The 24,142-nt window shown below is 41.2% G+C and overlaps 1 protein-coding gene across 1 annotated transcript in view; it reads right to left on the reverse strand.

The window, feature by feature from the left end:
* Positions 1-1,398: 1,398 nt before the first annotated feature.
* Positions 1,399-24,142, reverse strand: part of LOC136877791 (alpha-tocopherol transfer protein-like) — a 28,996-nt gene continuing 6,252 nt past the window's right edge. Inside the window, exons 2-4 of the mRNA XM_067151997.2 lie at positions 7,721-7,831; positions 7,535-7,640; positions 1,399-1,887 (exon numbers count right to left, since the gene is read on the reverse strand). Of these exons, the coding sequence (XP_067008098.1) occupies positions 1,736-1,887; positions 7,535-7,640; positions 7,721-7,831 (369 nt within the window). The 3' untranslated portion in view covers positions 1,399-1,735. The remainder of the gene's footprint in view (positions 1,888-7,534; positions 7,641-7,720; positions 7,832-24,142) is intronic.

Raw genomic sequence — 24,142 nt, forward strand, 5'->3', positions numbered from 1 at the left:
AATTTTATTTATTTCTTGAGTGCACTTGCGTTAGGAAATATACAGCTCACTTCTTGAATAGTGGTGCATATGTTCAACGTGAGCCATGACCCACTGGCTAATTGTACGACATACAGAGTGCTCCCAAAACTGTGGTAAGTAAATCGAGGCGTGAATATTACAAAACACATTCGCAGAAATGAATTAAATAGACCTTCCTGGCACACCCCACTTCCAAGAGCTGCGACGGTTTTCGTCACTCTCCGACCTATTTCAAGTGTTGTTGGAAATGGTGCACGATGTTATCAACGAGGGAACCTTGCTCTATGATGGTTACGGAGGAAGATCGGACATCATCGAACTCGTAATAATAGAAGGTAAATTAAATTATACGAGTCCTCCAGTCCAGCTCCTAACATAAACGATCGACCATAGGAAAGCTTTGTGTTGTAATATCTAATATCCATGCCCCGATTTTTTCCCATGTGTCAGATGGAATATGGATTCTTAGTAGTCTCCGACTGGCATTCACTTGCATAACTTCTTCAATGGTGCACCGCATTACTTCTTCAATGGTGATATACAGAGTGTAATTGAAGTACGTTACGTCATTCCAGTCGATGGTGGTAGATGGTATTCTAAGCAAAAGATACTCAAAAAAGTTACTGCTATCTTAATGTAAGAGAAAATAAATTCACTCAACGTCGGCCAATGTTTTTGAAGTCAGTAGGCACTGGATATAATCTTCTGCTAAAGACAGTTATGATTTCATCAGGCCGCCATCCCCTCCAAGGCTGTTCCGTGTTCCAGATCAATGTGTCTCGACGTCAGCACACTGCGGTCTGCAAGATATAATAGAGTATGGGCGGGACGAATGTATCGGGAACGTTTTCCCAACCGAAGACATCCAAGCGATCAGGCTTTTGACATTGTTCTTCAGACACTTCGAGACACTGAATAACTACAGTCTACAGTTGAGGGAAGGGGTCGGAGCTGATTAGGGAAATTATTTTGTCGTTTAAAATAACATCAATCAATCAATCAATCAATCAATCAATCAATCAATCAATCAATCAATCAATCAATCAATCAATCAATCAATCAATCAATCAATCAATCAATCAATCAATCAATCAATCAATCAATCAATCAATCAATCAATCAATCAATGATTTCCAGACTTACTAGTTAGGGTACACAGTACTACCGGTCCAAATATTTCAATCCTTTATGTGAGGTTGCAACAAGAAGTCAATTTGTTTAGGTAGAGACTTTACAAGACGAGCACTACTATTCACTTATCCGCTGACTGGCAAAGTTATGCTTGAATTACGCAACAACTTCCTCTCATCGACCTTGCCTCGCCCCAAAACCCTCTAGCTACTTAATTTGCCACTGCTGCCTGAAGGAAGTCTTTAAAACGTCGACTTTTAATATTTAATTTTAAATGTAAATATAGATGAAAATTTCTTCACATAGGTTGCTTACAATTGTATCTTCTGTCTGTTAACCTTATTACAGTTACACCCTGTATACCATCTTATACACTGTTATGACTTCAGGCATGCTGACTGGCCCCCGGACTCAACTGACATCTATCCTACAAACAGGTCTACTCCTGTCTCAATACGTCCACTTTACATTCAGGATGGCCGTCCCATCCCCTCACAATTTTTGAAATCTTACGTTACACATTCCTCACTGACAGGTTGGTGGGTGGTCATAATATTCTACGCTCACTCATTTCATAAAGGTGCTAATCTATACTGAGCGACCGAAAGGATCCTTCCATGCCAAATATATCTTCAGCCCTACACGCTTTTCCTGGGCGTTTGCTTTCGTCAGTGAATACATTCTCTTCTTTGATGAAGAACTCACGGTTGTTGAAAAGTTTCTTTCCCCAAGTCTCTGAAAGTAAAACAGAGAAATGTGTCAATTAACAAGGTCACTCAGTTTTACTGATTTCACACCTTATAAGAAATAAAGGGAACTGGGTTGATATTCCATTCATACTGATAACTATGTAGTAATGATAAGGAACTACACAGGTAATTAATTTACTACCTAAGACAGCAATGAAACAATGCAATTCCTTATACATCACTGTCAAAACTAATTGGCAATTCAGTCCTAACTAGTGTATTGGAGGTACATCGACACCAACAAAAACAATGATAAGTACGTTTAAACTGAGTTGGAAGAAGATAAATGTGGCTTCAGAAGAAATGTGGGAACACGTAAAGCAATCCTGGCTTTACGCCTGATTTTAGAGGACCCGAGTCCACGTACATGGCATTCGTAGATATTGAAAAGGCATTCTATAATGTTGACTGGACCAAGCTCTTTGAGATTCTGAAGGTGATCGAGATCAGATACCGTGAAAGGAGAATTATCTACAATCTGTACACAAATCAGTGTGCAGTGATAAGAATCAAGGGCTTTGAAAAAGGGGAAGCAATCCAGAAAGGAGTGAGGCAAGGCTGCAGTTTTCCCCCCTGTCTTTTCCAATATTTACATAGAGCAGGTGATGAAAGAAATCAAAGAGGAATTTGGAAAGGGAATCCAATTTCAAGGAGAGGAAATCAAAACCCTGATATTTGCCGATGATATTGTTATTTTATCTGATTTTGCAAGAGATCCGAAGAAATTGCTGAACGGTTGGGAAAGAGTCCTGGGAAAGAAATACAAGCCCAAAAGAAAAGTAATGGAGTGCGGTCGAACAATGTCAGGTAATCCAGAAAATATTAGATTAGTAAGAAATGAAGTCTTAAAGGAAGTAGATATTGTTACTTGGGTAGTAAAATAACCAATAATCGTAGAGGACATAAAATGCAGACTAGCACAAGCAAGAAAGGCCTTTCTTAAGAAAAGAAATTGTGCACCTTGAACATTGATATAGAAATTAGAAAGATGTTTCTGAAGAGTTTCGTCTGGAGCGTGGCATTGTATGGATGTGAAACATGGACGATAACTAGCTCAGAAAGAAAGAGAATAGAAACTTTGAAATGTGGTGTTACAGAAGAATGCTGAAGGTGAGATGGGTAGATAGAATCACAAATGAAGAGGTTCCGAGCTGAATTGGTGAAAGGAGATCGATTTGGCAAAATTTGACCAGAAGAAGAGACAGAATGATAGGACACATCTTAAGACTCCATGGACTTGAACAGTTAGTTTTTGAGGGAAATGCAGGTGGTAAGAACGGTAGGGGTAGACCAAGGTATGAATATGACAAGCAGAAGTAGGATGTAGTAGTTATATAGAAATGAAAAGGTTAGCACAGACTGATGTTTCAAACAACAACAATAAAAATAATAATAATTTCTTGTGGCTATTGCTAGCCTTGTGCAACTCTTGTGAGGTAGACCCTCCGACGAGGGTGGGCGACATCTGCTGTGTATTGGAAACTGTGTGTTATTGTAGTAGAGGATAGTGTTGTGTGTGGTGTGTGAGTTGCAGGGATGTTGGGGAGAGTACGAACATCCAGTACCCTAACTAAGCGAATTGACTATGGCAAATTAAAATCCCACAACAACATCCAGTCTCCGAACAAAGGGAATTATGTATGCCAGATTTAAATCCCATAACGACACCCAGTCTCCAGACAAAAGGAATAACTTGGTTAAGGTTAAAATCACATTGTCGCTCGTGAATCGAACCCAGGGCCCTTTGGCGCTACGCTGATCATGCAGCCAAGGAGTCGGACTATCAGCCAGGTCTATGGTGTTATTCAAATTGTATGTATGTATCTCCAACCATTGTCCCGTTGCTGTACGAGGTCAGGTATGAATTGAGATGAATCTCCTTAACGAGATTTTACGACCTGATGCCCAACTGGTTTCTTCAGACATACGACGTCAGCACACAGTTTAAAGAGGTCCATTACAACTGTGAATTCTCTTCCAACTGGAAACAGCTATCTGCAAGCTGTCATCTGAAGTACTTTTTTTTTTTTTTTTTTTTTTTTTTTTTTTTTTTTTTTTTTTTTTTTTTTTTGCTAGTTGTTTTACGTCGCACCGACACAGATAGGTCTTACGGCGACGATGGGACAGGAAAGAGCTAGGAGTGGGAAGGAAGCGGCCGTGGCCTTAATTAAGGTACAGCCCCAGCATTTGCCTGGTGTGAAAATGGGAAACCACGGAAAACCATTTTCAGGGCTGCCGACAGTGGGGTTCGAACCTACTATCTCCCGAATACTGGATACTGGCCGCACTTAAGCGACTGCAGCTATCGAGCTCGGTCTGAAGTACTTCGTGGAATTTAAGAAATTCTTAAGGACACGAGTTTTAAAGTTGCTCTACGTCGCACAGAGAGAGATACTGCAGGTCTTATGGTGACTATGGGATAGGAAAGGGCTAGGAGTGGGAAGGAAGCAGCCCTGGCCTTGATTAACGTACAGCCCCAGCATTTGCCTGGTGAGAAAATGGACATCATGGAAAACCATCTTCAGGGCTGCCAGCTATCGGATTCGCACCCACTATCTCCCGAATGCAAGCTCAAAGTTGCGAGCTCCTAACCGCACGGCAAACGCGCTCGGTAGAACAAGAGTTTCTGTTAACATTATTCTAATACTAAAAATATTGTTATATGATAGTAATTGATTTGATGTATCACCTAAGTTACACTACAAAAAAAGATCTAAGAAATGAAATAGGCCATCCAGAAATTAGTGACTTGTTACATAAACATGGGGAAACGTAAAGCAATGCAGCTTCCTTGCCTGTGGGCAACTACTTGTAAGCAATGCTCTCTACTTTAGGTTTGCATTGTGCTAGTACTCAAGAGTACATCATTACCTATGAGTTGCTAGTCAGCAGTGCTCTGCACATCACGTCTACATTGGGCTAATACTCAAGAGAACATGTGAGCTAACACTAGTCAGCAATGCTCTCCACATCACGTCTGCATTGGGCGAGTACTCAAGAGAGCATGTGAGCTAACTCTAGTCAGCAATGCTCTCCACATCACGTCTACATTAGGCTAGTACTCAAGAGAACATGTGAGCTAACACTGGTCCATAATGCTCCCCACACTACGTCTACATGGGGCTAATACTCAAGAGAACATGTGAGCTAACACTAGTCCGCAATGCTCTTCACATCACGTCTGCATTGGGCTAGTACTCAAGAGAACATGTGAGCTAACACTGGTCCGCAATGCTCTCCACATCACGTGTACATTCGGCTAGTACTCAAGAGAACATGTGAGCTAAAACTAGTGAGCAGTGCTGTCCACATTACGTCTGCATTTGGCGAATACTCAAGAGAACATGTGACCTAACACTAGTCACAATGCTCTCCGCATCACGCCTGCATTGGGCGAGTACTCAAGAGAACATATGTATTTTACAGATATATCATTCTTTACGATATTATGCGTAGGTCAGTCTGTTACGGATTATTAGTATTCTTTATGCCAGACTAGACTTGTAGTTCGTCCCGATTAGACAGATGGCACCTCAGGTAACAGAGAATTGCCAAGGCATTTCTTTCTAGCGAACCTTTGATTCGAGTTATCGTTATCTCTGGTCGTCTGAATATAATAAGTTTGGAGAAAAGATGGAGACGTTGACCTGCGAAATGGCTTTCGTCTCGTACAAATGGTACTATAAAATATTTAAACGTTATTTTAAATGGCTCTCTATGTTTAGAGTCGTGAATATGACTAATTCAGTTTCAAGGTATTTATTCTTTCTTCGCCTGCTATAGTTATACTGGTTTACTGATAGATCTCTTGTTTAATGCATTATTCTTTATAATTTTGCTGCAGACTTATTTTACTGTCTTTCCTTTCTTTTCACGTCTGCTTATGTGTACTCGTTCCAGCAATAGAGCGAAAGGTGGCAGCGATTCGATTATTCATCCGATCAATATGTTCATTTCGGGATTTTCCTCTCATTTTACTTGCTTTTTGACTCAGGTTTATTTGTTTCTGTAACTGTGGGAACTCATTCTTACCCTCTTGTATTTAATATTTGTTAACTTTTCTGCCAGGCTTGAATCGTTGGCGTCTTTTATTTATGGGGATGTAATTTCTATGGGAATTGTCGGAAGCCATATTTTATGAAACCTGTACGTTATCTTGGGAGCTGTTAGACTGGAGTATGTCAAGGCTGTTACTTTCACCTCGAGATAGTAAATTGTCCCATTTTAAGAAAGAAATACTTTGGATCAGATACAGAGAAAATAGGCTGAAAAATCAAGTGATTTTTACGTGGTTGGAGTATCGTTACGCATTGTGTACGTGAGTATTTGACTCCTCTCTGTCCCCATTAATTTGTCTTTATGCTAATCTTCAGACCGTATTCCTTTGCTTTTATGTTAAAAATCTTAATTTATTTAAATTAACCTCCGGTCCTCGTTATTGTCTCTCTGTTTTGGGGTCATGCTGTTTACACTTTTATAATTAGTCTAAGAGGCCCGGATTCAGCTCCTGGCAGTTCTTAGCCAGTTTCGACCGATCCAGATATAGGTGGGTAGTATAGCTAACAATAGCCAATAATGCTCTCCACATCACGTCCACAGTGGGCTAGTACTCAAGGGAACATGTGAGCTAACACTGGTCAGCAATGCTCTCTTCATCACGTCTACATTGGGGGAGTACTAAAGAGAACGTGTGAGCTAACACTGGTCTACAATGCTTTCCACATCACCTCTACATTGGGCTAGAACTCAAGAGAATATGTGAGCTAACACTAGTCTGCAATGCTCTTCACACCACGTCTATATTGGGCGAGTACTAAAGGGAACATGTGAGCTAACACTAGTCAGCAATGCTCTCCACATCACGTCTACAATAGGTTAGTACTCAAGGGAACATGTGAGCTAACACTAGTCAGCAATGCTCTCCACATCACGTCTACAATAGGTTAGTACTCAAGGGAACATGTGAGCTAACACTAGTCAGCAATGCTCTCCACATCACGTCTACAATAGGTTAGTACTCAAGGGAACATATGAGCTAACACTAGTCAGCAATGCTCTCCACATCACGTCTACAATGGGTTAGTACTCAAGGGAACATGTGAGCTACCACTGGTCAGCAATACTCTCCACATCACGTCTACAATAGGTTAGTACTCAAGGGAACATGTGAGCTAACACTGGTCAGCAATGCTCTCCACATCACGTCTATATTGGGGAAGTACGCAAGAGAACATGTGAGATAACACTAGGCCGTAATGCTCTCCACATCACCTCTACACTGGGCGAGTACTCAAGGGAACAGTCTTACCTCAGTGCAGTCCACCTCATGTTTGCATTAAGTTAGTTCGCAAGAGCGCCCAGGACACAAAAATGTGGTGATTGGGGCAGGGCTATCCTTACTCGATCAGTAGAGTTAGTATTGAGACTAGAATTGCCCCAGTGGTTTACTGAGTGATGATAGCTATCAAGTATCATTATCATAGGAAAGAGCCGCTACCCGAGATGATAGCCTAACATAAACATGGCTTTAATCATTTTCAAGTGCCGTTACTGCAACAGGATTCACGTCGGTGTCTGAGCATGGATAAAACCATGCTACTCTGCCTCAATGAACGAATTAGTTCGATACTCACCTTGTATCTCCCGGAGTGATGGTTGATCTCCGCCGTAGTCCTCAGGGAACAAACTGCGAGGTACGTGCTCGAACAAGCTGCCCAATCCTTGAGGATGGAGATAGAGCTGGAATAGAGAAAGTAATATTTTAGCCAACAAATCAAGAATTGATCGTAAGAGGAATAGTTGGTATGTTTGCAACTCACCCTCTTGATTAACTTCTCCTTCATGAGCGGTTTGAACAGGAGTAAAATCTTGTCTACAAATGGAGGCGTATAGATAATGTGTACTGCTCTCTGTCTTATAGGAAACGCTTTCTGAAACATACAAGGGTTTCCAAGTTAATTGAAAACTGCGTGAAATATATAAATAAATCGGCTATTTGTGGTGATCATCTAGAGATCAGATCGAAAGATATCCCAGGATTTTGATTTCCTCTCCATGAAATGCGATAGTTTCCCAAATTTTCATTTGATTTCCTTTACGGGCCGTTCTGTGGTTTTGTTTTTTTATATCGTATCAGAAGAAGAGTTACATATAAAGATGTACAAACAATGTCTATCAAAAATAAATAAAAGTAAACTGTGCACCAGAAATGAGCAACGTAGAGTGCATTCCTTGTCGCCTCAAGCAGCTCTTTCTCAGTACATGTGGCAGGACAAAGATGACAATCTAGCACAGGGCCTCTCAAACGGCCAAAATCTCAAGCGTGCAAACTGAGGCGCAGAGCTCCTGTGCACAGTGCATCGGTCCCACTCGGCTCGGCTCGGACCAACGCTTCGTCTCAGGGCTACTCGGCTAAGCTCGGCTCGGATTTGGAGCGCTGCGGAGCAAATGAGGAAGAGAGAGACAGGCGGAGCGAGCGAGACAGGCGTGGGGAAAGAGAGAGACAGCGCTATTGCTTCAAATGGAGGAGTGGGGTCTGCACTCTGGTCAACCAAGCGAAGTCATCTTTTGCACCGTGCACAGTGCATGCACCCTGAGAGGCCCTGAATTTTCTAGCAAAACAGCATCCGCCGAATATCCCCACTTGTGCAGACTGGTTGCGTATCGTCCTTGAGGTTGTAGGTACGAACGTAGCTGGGGAAAGGTGGAAACACTCCATGTCCTACAATGTTGGCGTGTAAATGATCTCTGGTGAATTCAGGGCCGACTGGACAAAAGTAATTGAAATAAACTCACCCATTGGTCGCCCGACGGATTTGTGCTCTCTCTGCTAGAGTAAGATTAATCACAACCTAAATCCCCGCACACGTTAGCTGAGGCTCAAATCAATCAATCAATCAATCAATCAATCAATCAATCAATCAATCAATCAATCAATCAATCAATCAATCAATCAATCAATCAATCAATCAATCAATCAATCAATCAATCAATCAATCAATCAATCAATCAATCAATCATCTGCATTTAGGGCTGTCACCCAGGTAGTTGATTCCCTGTCAGTTGTTCAAGTATTTTCTTAAATAAACGAATATTTTCCGCAATTTTCCTGTTGAATTAATTTTAATTTTTGAATCCTTCCTAGCTTTGAAATCTCTACTCAAGCTTATTCGTCTATTAATGTTATTCCACGCATCTCTCCGCTGACAGCTCGGAACATACCGCTTAATCGAACTACTCCTCTCCTTACTTCCAGGTCTTTCCAGAGCAAAGTCTGCAACATTTTCGTAACGCTACTCTTTTGTCCGAAATCACCAAAAACAAATCGAGCTGCTTTTCTTTGGATTTTTCCAGTTCTTGAACCTATTAAACCTACTGAGGGTCCCGTACGAGAGACTTATATGCCCTCTCCTTTACATTCTTTGGTTTTATTCATACGTTTTACATTTTATTTGAGGGGGCCCGAATTTTAATTTTGCAGGCGTACCCGGATAACATTCGTCATACCCCTGCAGGTGCAGCTTCCTCTCAGCTCGCGATGATATCTGTGTGGATTACGAAAAGCTGCTCTGCGCTGAGCTGCGTTAGCTGCTTCGTGCGCGCGGTCTAATGCAAGCAGGGAGTAAAGAATACAACCAAGGCTCTGTTGTACATTCACATTAAAATGGACCAAAGGTCACGCGAATTAGTTAAAATGGGAGGCATATTAAGAAGATCAGTTGCATCCTCCAAGTCTTCGTGATATGCGAGATGGTCGTCACTATCAGCATTGTCAATTTCTAATTCACTTTGAATACTACAAGCAATCTTTCAAGTTTTGTTTCAATCAAGTCAACGTTGGCAGAATTAATTTCTGATGTTACGAATTTTAGAAGATGGGTTAAAGTAGCTTTTAAAGCCAAACTAAGAAATGCCATGAAACAAAATAATAATAATAATTGTACTGGGAGGTACACCCCTACGCCGCACTTTTAAATCTTGCGCCAATAAAACCTCCTCTTCAGGAGGAACTCTGAAGTTAAAACTGGACCAACTTGTAAATTTTCTCAGAAGATGTCACTAGCGTATTTTTTTTTATCGAGAAGTTTCCTGAACTGTGTGAAATTCTACTTGTTTTTGTTTTCCATTCATCAAGAAGTTTGGACATGCTCTCATAGAGGTTACTACAAAAACTATGATCATGCACCCTGGTGCAAAGTGAAAGAACCTTTCAGAAGTAATTTTGTTTTCATAAGTTTTCCTTTACTAAATTTCGTTCATTCATTTTTGGGTTGGCAGTATTTATCCTTTCTTTCCGCCTGTTTTGAATTTAACCAATCAAGAATTTCTGTAATTAATTTCCTACTAATTACAGGCTTCTTCTTCGATTTGGTGTGTAACTTTAAGCTACCCAATAAAATTGAGTGGGTGTGGCTGTTTTATTCATGAAAGGTCTCGAACTTTCCCCGAGGGTTTATAAACTGCTGATTTTCACGTCTCTTGGCCATTTGATCTACGTCTATCTAAGTGTGTGGATGTGATGCAGGAGGCGGGTGGCGCCTCTTTCATCAGGCAGCAGGTCTTCAACAAGGTAATGGCCGTTTAACATCTTATTTCTTGTTAGCTCAGCAGTTTAACCCGCGGAAAGGGTCCGAAACTTTAAAATGTAACCTTTTTCTCTAAAATGTAAGTTCTGCCGGCTTATGTGAAAACTTATAAAATCTGTAACTGTAATTCGGGGATAGAGAGTGATTTACCCTCTCGAGCTCCCCTTCATTTTGGTTTTGAGGTGACTACGTTTTGGTAACTGATTTTCTTCCCTTCCTTAATGTTTTAAATTTCTTTCTTAGATGGGTCACCTCCATAGTTTGGGAATAGCCCCTGTTCCATCGACCTAGCGCCTGTTACGTTTTAAGAAGCTGCATAGAGGAGTGCAAGTATTCGCCTTCTTTCATTTTGTGCTTGGGCCATTTATTTAACTGTTTCAGTTTTGTAAATTGTGCCTTGATGGCAAGTTATTGTAAGGTCTGATATTGCCTTGAATAGGCTTGAAAAACTGAGAGCGTGTCAGCTCTTTTCTAGTATTGTAAAAGTGCCCCTAGGAGGCTTGACATTGTAAATTACGGAGCTGGTGCTCCATGTGTTAGGGGATTTCTGCCCTTTGAACAAATCATTGTTTGGTAATGCTGAGCTAGGAGCTCAAACTTGTAAAACTAGGGGCTTGTAGCCCAAAAGTGTTATAATTCTGAAATCTTGAATCCTTCCCAGTCTTGTTTCTTCACCTAGTCAAAGGTTGTTAGATTTTTGTTGTTATTAATTGTTAAAACTCAGAAAATATAACCTTTGTTAAAGTTTTAAATTAACTTTGATTTGGTAGTTAGACCCATTCACCCCGGCACCTTCTTTCACCTCTGCTGATCCACCAAACCACGGTAATAATAATAATAATAATAATAATAATAATAATAATAATAATAATAATAATAATAATAATAATAATAATAATAATAATAATAATAATAATAATGTTTGTTTGTTTGTCCAACCCTTGTCCCGTTTCCCTACGGGGTCGGGTATGAGGTGAGATGAATTTGTCGTGGCGATTTTTTATGACCGGATGCCCTTCCTGACGTCAACCTCATCAGAGGAGTTAATGAGAGATGAAATGAATGACGTGATATATGATAGTAGGGAGAGGGTGAAACCCGGTGCCGGCACATAGCCTACTCCTGTCGAATAGCACCAAGGGGTCTGCTCAAGGCTTAACGTCCCCATCCGACGGACGAATCACCATCAACAGCGGCATATGCCCTCACTCCATATGAGCACTGCGGAGAGGTTTGGAATTTAATCCAGGCTTTTGGCACGCAATCTAGTGATTAGAAATTGTATACCACCACCTCCCCTACCCTGCCGGCCAACATTCTGATGGTGAAAATTTTTTCGACCAACGGGACTCGAACCGGCTAACCTCGGTGTTAGACCGTTTTTAGACTTCAGCGCCTTAACGATCATGGCCACCAGGCGGGCAATAATAATAATAATAATAATAATAATAATAATAATAATAATAATAATAATAATAATGTCATTGTTTTACGTCCTACTCTACTTTCTGTGGTTTTCGGAGACGTCGAGGTGTCGAAATTTTGTCCCTCAGGAATTCTTTTACGTGCCAGTAAATCTACCGACACGAAGCTGACGTATTCGAGCACCTAAAAATACCACCGGACTGAGCCAGAATCGAACCTACCAAGTTGGGGTCAGAAGGCCAGTGCCTCTGAGCCACTCAGCCGGGCGAAACAAAACGGCATAATTGCAAATGTTGACTCACATTCTTATCTTTCATGACGCCACTTCAAAGCTCATGGTTACATTTAACACATTTTCAAGCTTAGTACTAAAAATTCCAGCTCCGAAGTTGCTTGTAATGTTCTCATAAACAGATGTCACCCTCACAAATTGATATCATCTGATCTCCCTGTGGGTGGGGGCAGTAGAATAACACCCACGGTATCCCCTGCCTGTCGTAAGAGGCGACTAAAAGGGGCTCCAGGGGCTCTGAATTTTGGAGCGTGGGTTGGCGACCACGGGGCCCTTAGCTGAGTCCTGGCATTGCTTCCACTTATTTGTGCCAGGCTCCTCACTTTCATCTATCCTATCCGACCTCTCTTGGTCTACTCTAGTTCTTTTCCGACCCCGACGCTATTAGGTTTGCGAGGGCTAGGGAGTCTTTCATTTTCACGCCCTTCGTGGCCCTTTTCTTTCTCTGACCGATATCTTCATTTTTCGAAGTGTCGGATCCCTTCCATTTTTCTCTCTGATTAGTGTTATATAGAGGATGGTTGCCTAGTTGTACTTCCTCTTAAAACAATAATCACCACCACCACCATGATATCATCTGAATACGTAAACCGACTTTTAGAGTCTTCTTTCTTTCTTTCTTTCTTTCTTTCGTTCTTAACCTGTTTACCCTCGAGGGTCGGTTTTTCCCTCGGACTGAGCGAAGGATCCCACCTCTACCGCCTCAAGGGCAGTTTCCTGGAGCTTCAGACATGGGATACAACTGGGGAGGATGACCAGTACCTCGCCCAGGCGGCCTCACCTGCTATGCTGAACAGGGGCCTTCCGGGGAACGGGGAGATGGGAAGGGATTGACAAGGAAGAGGGAAGGAAGCGGCCGTGGCCTTAAGTTAGGTACCATCCCAGCATTCTCCTGGAGGAGAAGTGGGGAATCACGGAAAACCACTTCCAGGATGGCTGAGGTGGGAATCAAGCCCACCTCTACTCAGTTGACCTCCCGATGCTGAGTGGACCCCGTTCCAGCCCTCGTACGACTTTTCAAATTTCGTGGCAGAGCCGGGAATCGAACCCGGGCCTCCGGGGGTGGCAGATAATCACACTAACCACTACACCACAGAGGCGGACGACTTTTAGAGTCACCAACTGAAACTCAGCTACTGCACGTCAGTTAGTAAACACTTTCCAAGGTGCAACAGATGCCGTCAATGCTCAGCCTAGTATATTAGGTTTAATACTGAGTGAACTATTGTTCATGCGAGTAGAGAGAAAGATTAGATTAGAAAATGAAACAAAGCATTCTCACCTTCAGTCTTTAGAGTTCAAGGAACTGTTCAACTTCCTCGAAAAACGTTGTCAACCTTATAACTCTGCACTTTTTCAATCAAATTGACAAACACATACTTAAGCAAAAACTAAGACAAATCAACGATCATATGTTGCGATTTCAAAGCAATGTCTTATTTGTGCCGAACAAGTAGCCGCATGGTTTGGGTGTTGTAGCTATCAGCTTGCATTCGGGAGATAGAGGGTTCGAACCCCGAACCCTAAACTACATACCACAGCCATTTAATAAATATATGTAGTTGTATCTCCCCCTGTTTTCCACAAAGTTGTGCTTCTAGATATGTTTCTCACATTTCAGATAATATAAATTGAAATTTATTTGTTTCTTGTTTATTATTTAACGTTTTGAACGTGAAAAATAAGTTATTTTCGGAATATCTACAAAATATTTCAAGTGATATTAAACACTAAAAAGGGAGAGCTAAAACTGTGGTCACAAATCGTTCGACAGGAACAATAAAATGTGTTTCAACAATACTATACTCGGCATTTCTGGAGATGTAGAACTACAGTGGGACCTTGATATCTCGAATCACCTCGGGTGGAAAGTTTTATTTCGAGTTATCGAAATTTCGAGATATTAAGAATACCGCTTTTGAGTATGTATAGCACATCACTGAATCATGTGTATCTATGGGCTTATACTGACTAAATTATTTTTAACAGTATTTGAAAATATACAAACAAACTCTATTTTACTTCAATTATAACCCTTACTATAGTAACATTTTAGAAGACAGGATACAGTGCATGCCGGCCCCGTGGTATAGGGGTAGCGTGCCTGCCTCTTACCCGGAGGCCCCGGGTTCGATTCCCGGCCAGGTCAGGGATTTTTACCTGGACCTGAGGGCTAGTTCGAGGTCCACTCAGCCTACGTGATTAGAATTGAGGAGCTATCTGACGGTGAGATGGCGGCCCCGGTCTAGAAAGCCAAGAAAACGGCCGAGAGGATTCGTCGTGCTGACCACACGACACATCGTAATCTGCAGGCCTTCGGGCTGAGCAGCGGTCGTTTGGTAGGCCAAGGCCCTTCAAGGGCTGTAGTGCCATGGGGTTTGGTTTGGTTGGTTTTTGGATACAGTACATATAGAACACCTTTGGAAAAATCGTCTGTTTCTTACTGTTAACCTTTCCTCCCTTAACGTTGAAACTTCTCGTCAATACCACGCAGCTGAGATTCGTAAATGGAGCTTGTCATCCGCGACTCCGCGGGTTGCTTTCGTACGTGATCGGTAATTAATTTACACCCGAGAAGCAGCGAGGCTTCGCCTTTTTTCCGATCATTATAAGTTTTAGTTTTTCGGTTCCTGTCATATTAGCTCCCAGCATGATTGTAACGCTTTCTTTACTTGTTAACTGTTCCTCACAAACCACAAATGCCGTATAGCACAGTTAATGTTGCACAAAATTCGAGTTACAGAGTATGTTTTTGCTTCAAGAGAGGAAATGTTTGCTTCGAGAAATACGTGTATTTCGAGTAATAGAGAAATAAATACACGTGAAGAATAGAACAAACGGCCGAGAAATTAAAGTTACTTCGAGATACTGAAAATTCGAGTAATGGAGATTCGAGATTCGACAGTATTTTGATGAGTCTACTTTTAAAATAAAGCATTTTCTAGTATAAATGAATGGCTAGTCCATATTACAGTAGTTATGGATATGGTCCAGCCTAGCAAATAAATGGCCAGTCCATATATACAGTACTTATGATATGGTCCAGCCTAGCAAATAAATGGCCAGTCCATATATACAGTACTTATGATATAGTCCAGCCTAGCAAATAAATGGCCAGTCCATATATACAGTACTTATGATATGGTCCAGCCTAGCAAATAAATGGCCAGTCCATATATACAGTAGTTATAGATATGGTCCAGCCTAGCAAATAAATGGCCAGTCCATATATACAGTACTTATGGATATGGTTCAGCCTAGCAAATAGATGGCCAGTCCATATATACAGTAGTTATGGATATGGTCCAGCCTAGCAAATAGATGGCCAGTCCATATATACAGTAGTTACGGATATGGTCCAGCCTAGCAAATAAATGGCCAGTCCATATATACAGTACTTATGGATATGGTCCAGCCTAGCAAATAAATGGCCAGTCCATATATACAGTACTTATGGATATGGTCCAGCCTAGCAAATAAATGGCCAGTCCATATATACAGTAGTTATGGGTATGGTCCAGCCTAGCAAATAGATGGCCAGTCCATATATACAGTAGTTATGGATATGGTCCAGCCTAGCAAATATATGGCCAGTCCATATATGTACAGTAGTTATGGATATGGTCCAGCCTAGCAAATAAATGGCCAGTCCATATTGTGACCGTTCGTGGGACGCCTAGTTCGAAGATGATAATAAATTTTATAATGCGCTCGACTAGAATTCAGTGGTTTACATGATCCTCCACTCGGGGCATGGCCCTTCGGAAAGAAAGCGGTCACATCCTATCAATAATTAACCTGGTAATGATCCAATATCAGTCTCAAAATAATGAGTTCACTTAAATTAGGCATAAATGAAAATTGCAATGAGAAATTGGAAATATAATAATTTTAATAAAATGAAATTAACTGACTACAATTGAACAACTGAAATATGCAACGTAAAATAAAGTATCCTTATGCATCTCTTATCGCACCGCATAAAAAGAATCAAGTCCATTTTGAAAAATAATTGTCAGTCATTAAATTAAAATCTCATCATTACACAACACTGATTCACTTAAATAAATGTAAATTAATACAATGGAAAATCAGCAATTTCAGTTTCTATTCATTCATCTTGTTTGTTCATTCGCTGACGCATTTATTAGACGAACCTGTCCTCCCTGCTCTACTTTTCCCATTACTTCATTATAACCTTCTAACTGAATAATAACTGGAATTTTCTAACGGCGCATGATAAACACAAAAAATCCTTCAAATACATAATAATAGTATCATTGCTCCATAAATAAATAAATGCATGTCTCCATCCAACCAACGGCATCATATGGCTGTACCTGAAATAAAGTACCAACTACTGTCATAAATAAGTGAACCATCAAATGCCAGACGATCTGCGTTGCATCGGCTCCACTCCATCCTGCTGGAAAATACTTCTACAGCGCCAACTTACTACATCTAGCAATGCTACAAGTTGATCTACAGTACAGGTGACAATACTCCCACAATCTAATTATCGTTCGAGTAGCTTGTCGAAGATCCTACTCGTGTGTTCGTAAAATACATTCCGCTACCCATGTGATACCAAATTAAACTCAAGTCAGCTCGTATGCCTAACCAATCTCTTCGAGAAGCATTCAGTCAACGCTACGAAACTCGCTCATCTAATAAACTCAAACATACGCGGCGGAAATACCTCTCAATAACACTATCCTAACCATTGGCCACCTCAAAGAATTAAATTACTACCGCAATTCACCGCTCAATAAATCATTCCCTGATTATACCGTCAACTATACCTTTAGATGACCCTACATATTTTACGCCACACAATATCCACCACATAACGAAAATACTCATCATTTCCTACATAAATGAGCTAAAATATCTTTGAAGAGCTTCACTATTATTCATACAACCACCACTGAATCGATCCACAAAACATATCACATCACTCCGCGGAATTATTCATATTATAAGATCACCACATCAAATATCTCACACATCGGTACTTCAAACTTACCTGTAGCATTCAAGATCACACTCGCTTCACAGCTGTTCCACTAACATGGAAAACAACGCAGGAAAGATCGCCTAACCCTAATATTCACGGACGGAAAACATTATTCTAATATACGCAGTAGCATTATATGACGTTAAACCAACACCGTTAGCACGTTAGAACATTCAAGTTATTTCACGTTATATCACCTGCGTGACATTTAAAAAGATCTACTTCTACTATAAGCATCTACAAGTAAACAAGAAGGGCAAGGTTCGACTACTCATCTGACTTCCTCGCTTCTCCACAGGTATTGGTCGTCAGGTTATTTTTTCAGCCATCTCATTCATCCCGGCAGAGTGCGGATCCACCAGGATCCTACTGGTTTACTCGAACATCTCTTCTATATGGACTTTCTTATTCACAAATATAGGCAACATCTTGGGTTCAATCTGAAACTCTAACAAAATAATTAGAGCGAATTCATACAGATTTACAAGTCCACTGTTATCGATTAATACTGGCCTGTATAAATTAGTGTCGCTCAATGCTATATTTAGTTTAGCAAACGTTATTTAGGCCTCAACTTCTTAAATTTTAAAGACTTTAACTCGCATACAAGAGCTGTGCTCACTATTTGCTTCCCGATCTTTTTCTGCTACTCAAGAATTAACATTGAAACAAATTCTAACTTCATTATTTACAATAATAATAATGAGGTTGCTTTCCATGAACCACATAACTATGATCCTGACTTCTTTACATATGATTTTGACATTTGAGGAAACGTTATCACGGATATTCACAAAGGAACACACGCTACTATTGTTTATTCTTCTCCACTTGAAGTACGTCACACCACACGCCTGTTAGATGATTAACTGTATGTAATTCCGACTCAATCCATGGCCTCCTTGACGTCTGTAATACTAGATGTAATGTCTGGCCTTTCTTCTTCTCAGCTGTTACTGCAAATATTTATTGATACCCGCTTGCGACTACACTGTTTTCATGCGGTCCGATGTATACCACGGGGTTCTGAGCTTGATCTACCGATCCTCTTCCATAAGATCTACCATCAATTCGCGAGTTGTGTCGGCTCATATATTACGAATATATATAAATTCGCCGTGCATCAACAATTTATCTTACATCTACGCCGTCCATATGCATTTATCATAATTATGACCTTCAATGACTCCCTTGCATGTAATTACACGTCATTGGAAGGTCATAATATATACAGTAGTTATGGATATGGTCCAGCCTAGCAAATAAATGGCCAGTCCATATATACAGTATGGATATGGTCCAGCCTAGCAAATAAATGGCCAGTCCATATATACAGTACTTATGGATATGGTCCAGCCTAACAAAGAAAAGTTAAAATTAAGTGGACAATGTTTTAATATTATTTTTTCATCTCGCTCCCCTTACAATATCATATGGACCTCCATCATAACGAGACGATAATATGATTATTTGTAAGTAGATGTGTGTCTTTCATAATAATATTAGCCACTTATTTTCTCTTTAGATGTTAGAAATAATGAATTTGTACCAAGTAGCTTTAGAACCGATCATAAACTTGGCATGGAATGGCATTGTGAGCGTCAGTCATGTCTCTGAGCCTGTAAATCTGTTCACAGTATACCGTACTGAGTTATAGGAAAGTGAGCAATCATTAGTTTTGAAAAGCTCAAGCAGAGGGAGCGGCTAAATATCCTTCCACGAAGATCGTGCACGAACTTAGCCGATGACGGCTCCTGAGTGTCAGGCGCTAGAACAAAGTATAACAGCCATGTCAAAGTCACGGGCTGACTGACAACTCTGGGCCGATTGCAGAAACAATGACTAGTTTTAAGCCTTAGATAACGTCTACCTAAACAACTTCTAAATCGAGCACGATCTTCCATTGCATAAACAATATTCAGCCGATGTTTAACTAGACATCGTTTAAAGTTTCAATATTGGCTTGAAAATGGAGATAGAAGTATCTTTCATGCAACTCTTTGCTTGTCGCAACCAATGAAATTAGTCGGTTCGCGCGCCGAACGCCAGTCAGCTCGCTTTCGCTCGAAAGTAAATCTCATAATATTACCGACACTAAAGCGACACGCCACCTTGCGGAGAAGTGTAGCTTTGATTATAGCGTTGTTACAGTGAGTGTAATCTACTCGTAAATACGGTAGCTTCGACGAAGGGAGGATGAAGCAATAGTAATGTGTAACCGAGTGTGTTGTAGGGCCATATTGATATAGCTTGCATTCTGGAGATCGTAGGTTCGAAACGAATCATCGGCAGCTCTAAAGATTGTTTTCCGTATTTTCCCTATTTTTACACCAGACAGTGACTAGGGCTGTTATTATGGCCGCGGCTCTTCTTCGCCAGCCGTCTTTAAACAGTAATCACCACCACTTGCCTTTTCCTTTCTGATAGTTGCCGAAAACTTATACGATTATGTACATAAAAATCACATACAACCTACTTTTTAGTTTTCACTATTATGTGTGTTTACTTGGCAGTAAATATACTGTAAGTGAATTCGTGCCGGTTGATGTATGTGACAGCCCTCTGACCACTGGCGTAGCCAAGGGGGGGGCCCAGTGGGGCCGGGCCCCCCCCAAAATGTTTCCTGAAACTAGAGCGAGGATCAGCCGTTGTTTTACGTACGATACGAACAACTTAAAACTTACGCCAAAATGACGAATTAACGTAGCGACAAAGAATCTACTAGCAGGGCTCAATACGGCCATTCATAATTCTCCGTATTTGTACTGCTTGAATGAAAGGAAGACACTTTTAGGATTGTGATGCGCGGGGATATTTCACTGTAGAGGCCTCAGTATTGGGAATGTGTTGACAAATGACAAAAGATGAGGAAAGGGGCAATTAGCCAGGGATTACTCAGTAGTGGGCCGGAACGTGACCACCGAGATAACGGAGTCCACAGCCAGAAACAGTTGAACAACATCGTGTCAGCTTTTGCAGATCAGTTCAAGGAAACTGGGGTTGTACCATGGTTGAAAGATGTGCTGTGTTTAAGTTGCAGCGTTCGGAAGACTGTGACAGGATTGTGAGCTGCACGTTAGTTTCTCATTTTGTGCCATATAATAACTTTATTTGTCACTAAGGGCAAAATAATGTGCATCCTCGGTAAGTTATGATTTTTTTTAAATTCTAATAGCAAGACAGATCGCAGATGCGTACCTTAGTTCTATAGGTAGGTCTATATATTTTGTCAAATGCCCGGGGACTGATTGGAACTTCAAATGGCACCATGAAAGGTGCATGTAGCTATCTTGTAATTAGCGGACGTGATAACTCAGTTCCAATGGTTCTATCTTCTCATCAAGACGGCCGAGGCTTGAGTCGCAGTCGATGCATGAAACATTTTTAAAATGGGAAGTCACGTTCTATTGATACAGATTCTACTTAAAACACTAGGTCGCGTGCCTTACCTTTCTTTAGAGTAATAACCGCATCATTTATGATGGTGTATTTTGAGTATCAACCATTCTTCGGGCTTACCGTGTACCTTAAATGGTGAGTGGATGCAGTGGCGTACCCACGAAATAATTTCAGTGGCCAAGTCTAGGCCAGTAGCGTGGATACAACTTTTCCATGGAAGGGGTTGTGAAAAGATGTTTTATTTTGTATTTAGAATTTGCTTTACGTCGCACCGTAGGTCTTATGGCAACGATGGGAAAGTAAAGGGTTAGGAGTGGGAAGGAAGCGGCCGTAGCCTTAATTGTATGTTGTATGTTCAGTCTTCAGCCCTAAGGCTGGTTGGATCCTCAACAGTTTAGAAAACCTAGAATAACGCCGGAGAGGATTCGTCGTGCTGACCACAGGACACCTCATAATTTGCAGGACTTCGGGCTGAACAGCGGTCGCTTGGTTGGCGATGGCCCTTCGGGGCTGTTATGCCATGGAGTTTGGTTTAGAAAAGTGTACAGAGAAGGAAGCGACACCCCTGCAAGGCTCTTTAGCTTCCAGCTAGTTCTTCCGTCCGGTCTCGTGCATTTAGGACAGTTGGAAAACGTACGCCTTAATAAATGCTCTTCATAAAACCTGTGTAAACATACTAACTGAATCTATTTATAACAATAATCACAAACGCCTCCTTTTCATGTGGTTCAGTTGGTTGAGTCGCTGTCCTGAGTCCGAGTTCGCAGGTTCAAATCCCGACTTTGGTCGGTGGCCCTCAAAACGGTGTTGAAATGGCAACAGCTCCATGTCGTTGGTTTCTGGCACGTTAATAAAAATTATACATACGAATATTAGTGTCATAAAACTGTAACTTTATGCTACTATATTCTGCACCCCAGGCTTGCGAGGGAAACGAATTAACAATTTGCTTTACGTCGCAACGACACTGATAGGCCTTATGGTGACGGTGGGATAGGAAAGGCGTAGGAGTGGGATGGAAGCGGCCGTTCCCTTAATTAAGGTACTGCCCCAGCATTTGCCTGGTGTGAAAATGGGAAACCATTTTGAGGGCTGCCGACAGAAGGGTTCGAATCCACTGGCTCCCGGATGCAAGCTCACAACTGCGCTGCCCTAACCGCTAGGGAAACTAATAGGACAAGGTAAACACTCCCTAGCATATGTTGTGACATATATTTTTCTTTACCAACTAACAAAATATCTATACCCATACCCCTTACATTCTATATTTACTTATTTATTTATTAGTGCCTTTTTTACAGTGGCGAAGTTAGGGCTCGAGGCCCTCTCGTATACTTAACCACATACTAATCAAAATCTTAAACAAAATACTGAGATACGTAAATCAGTTAAAACTACATAAATTAATAGTGTTAAAAGTAAATTTAAATACATTACTAACTAAATTAATATTAAAACTAATTAATATTGAAAAGTGCGGCTGCATGGCTAAATAGTTAGCGAGTTGGCCTTTGGTCACAGCGGTCCTGGATTCGATTCCCAGCAGGGTCGGGAATTTTAACCATCATTGGTTAATTTCGCTAGCACGGGGGCTGGGTGTATGTGTCGTCTTCATCATCATTACATTCTCATCCCGACGCGCAGGTCGCCTACAGGTGTCAAATAAAAATACCTGCACCTGGCGAGCCTAACATGTCCTCGGACACTCCTGGCACTAAAACCCAAACGCCATTTCATTTCAATATTAAAAACTCTTAAAAACGACATCCTCAGGCACGCACACATTCACACTTCAACCATTCAGTCAGCTGTCCTCAGCAGGTAGTCTCGGCAGGTTTAATTTAATTTCGTGTGGCTATTTCTAGCCGAGTGCAGCCCTTGTAAGGCAGACCCTCCGATGAGGGTGGGCGGCATCTGCCATGTGTAGGTAACTGCGTGTTATTGTGGTGGAGGATAGTGTTATGTGTGGTGTGTGAGTTGCAGGGATGTTGGGGACAGCACAAACACCCAGCCCCCACGCCAATGGAATTAACCAATGAAGGTTAAAATCCCCGACCCGGCCGGGAATCGAACCCGGGACCCTCTGAATCGAAGGCCAGTACGCTGACCATTCAGCCAACGAGTCGGACGTCTCGGCAGGTGACCTTAAATCTTAATAAAGAGCTAGCTTCTCTGACCTGAGCTGACAGGGAATTCCATAATGTGACGCCCATCACCACAAATAATCTATTAATTGTATTTGTGCGGTGCAGTGGAATAGAAAGATAGGATCTAGAACGTGTATTTAAGTTGTGAAATGATGATAAAAAGGTGAATTTAGAAGAAATATACAGTGGCTGACTTTCAGCTAACACTCCTAAACACCATCAATCAATCAATACTGATCTGCATTTAGGGCAGTCGCCCAGGTGGCAGATTCCCTATCTGTTGCTTTCCTAGCCTTTTCCTAAATGATTTCAAAGAAATTGGAAATTTATTGAACATCTCCCTTGGTAAGTTATTCCAATCCCTAACTCCCCTTCCTATAAATGAATATTTGCCCCAGTTTGTCCTCTTGAATTCCAACTTTATCTTCATATTGTGATCTTTCCTACTTTTATAGACGCCATTCAAACCTATTCGTCTACTAATGTCATTCCACGCCATCTCTCCGCTGACAGCTCGGAACATACCACTTAGTCGAGCAGCTCTTCTTCTTTCTCTCAATTCTTCCCAACCCAAATATTGCAACATTTTTGTAACGCTACTCTTTTGTCGGAAATCACCCAGAACAAATCGAGCTGCTTTTCTTTGGATTTTTTCCAGTTCTTGAATCAGGTAATCCTGGTGAGGGTCCCATACACTGGAACCATACTCTAGTTGGGGTCTTACCAGAGACTTATATGCCCTCTCCTTTACATCCTTACTACAACCCCTAAATACCCTCATAACCATGTGCAGAGATCGGTACCCTTTATTTACAATCCCATTTATGTGATTACCCCAGTGAAGATCTTTCCTTATATTAACACCTAGATACTTACAATGATCCCCAAAAGGAACTTTCACCCCATCAACGCAGTAATTAAAACTGAGAGGACTTTTCCTATTTGTGAAACTCACAACCTGACTTTTAGCCCCGTTTATCAACATACCATTGCCTGCTGTCCATCTCACAATATTTTCGAGGTCACGTTGCAGTTGCTCACAATCTTGTAACTTATTTATCACTCTATAGAGAATAACATCATCCGCAAAAAGCCTTACCTCCGATTCCACTCCTTTACTCATATCATTTATATATATAAGAAAACATAAAGGTCCGATAACACTGCCCTGAGGAACTCCCCTCTCAACTATTACAGGGTCAGACAAAGCTTCACCTACTCTAACTCTCTGAGATCTATTTTCTAGAAATATAGCAACCCATTCAGTCACTCTTTTGTCTAGTCCAATTGCACTCATTTTTGCCAGTAGTCTCCCATGATCCACCCTATCAAATGCTTTAGACATGTCAATCGCGATACAGTCCATTTGACCTCCA

The sequence above is a fragment of the Anabrus simplex genome, chromosome 7 (genome assembly GCF_040414725.1).
Source record: "Anabrus simplex isolate iqAnaSimp1 chromosome 7, ASM4041472v1, whole genome shotgun sequence".
NCBI lineage: Eukaryota > Metazoa > Arthropoda > Insecta > Orthoptera > Tettigoniidae > Anabrus > Anabrus simplex.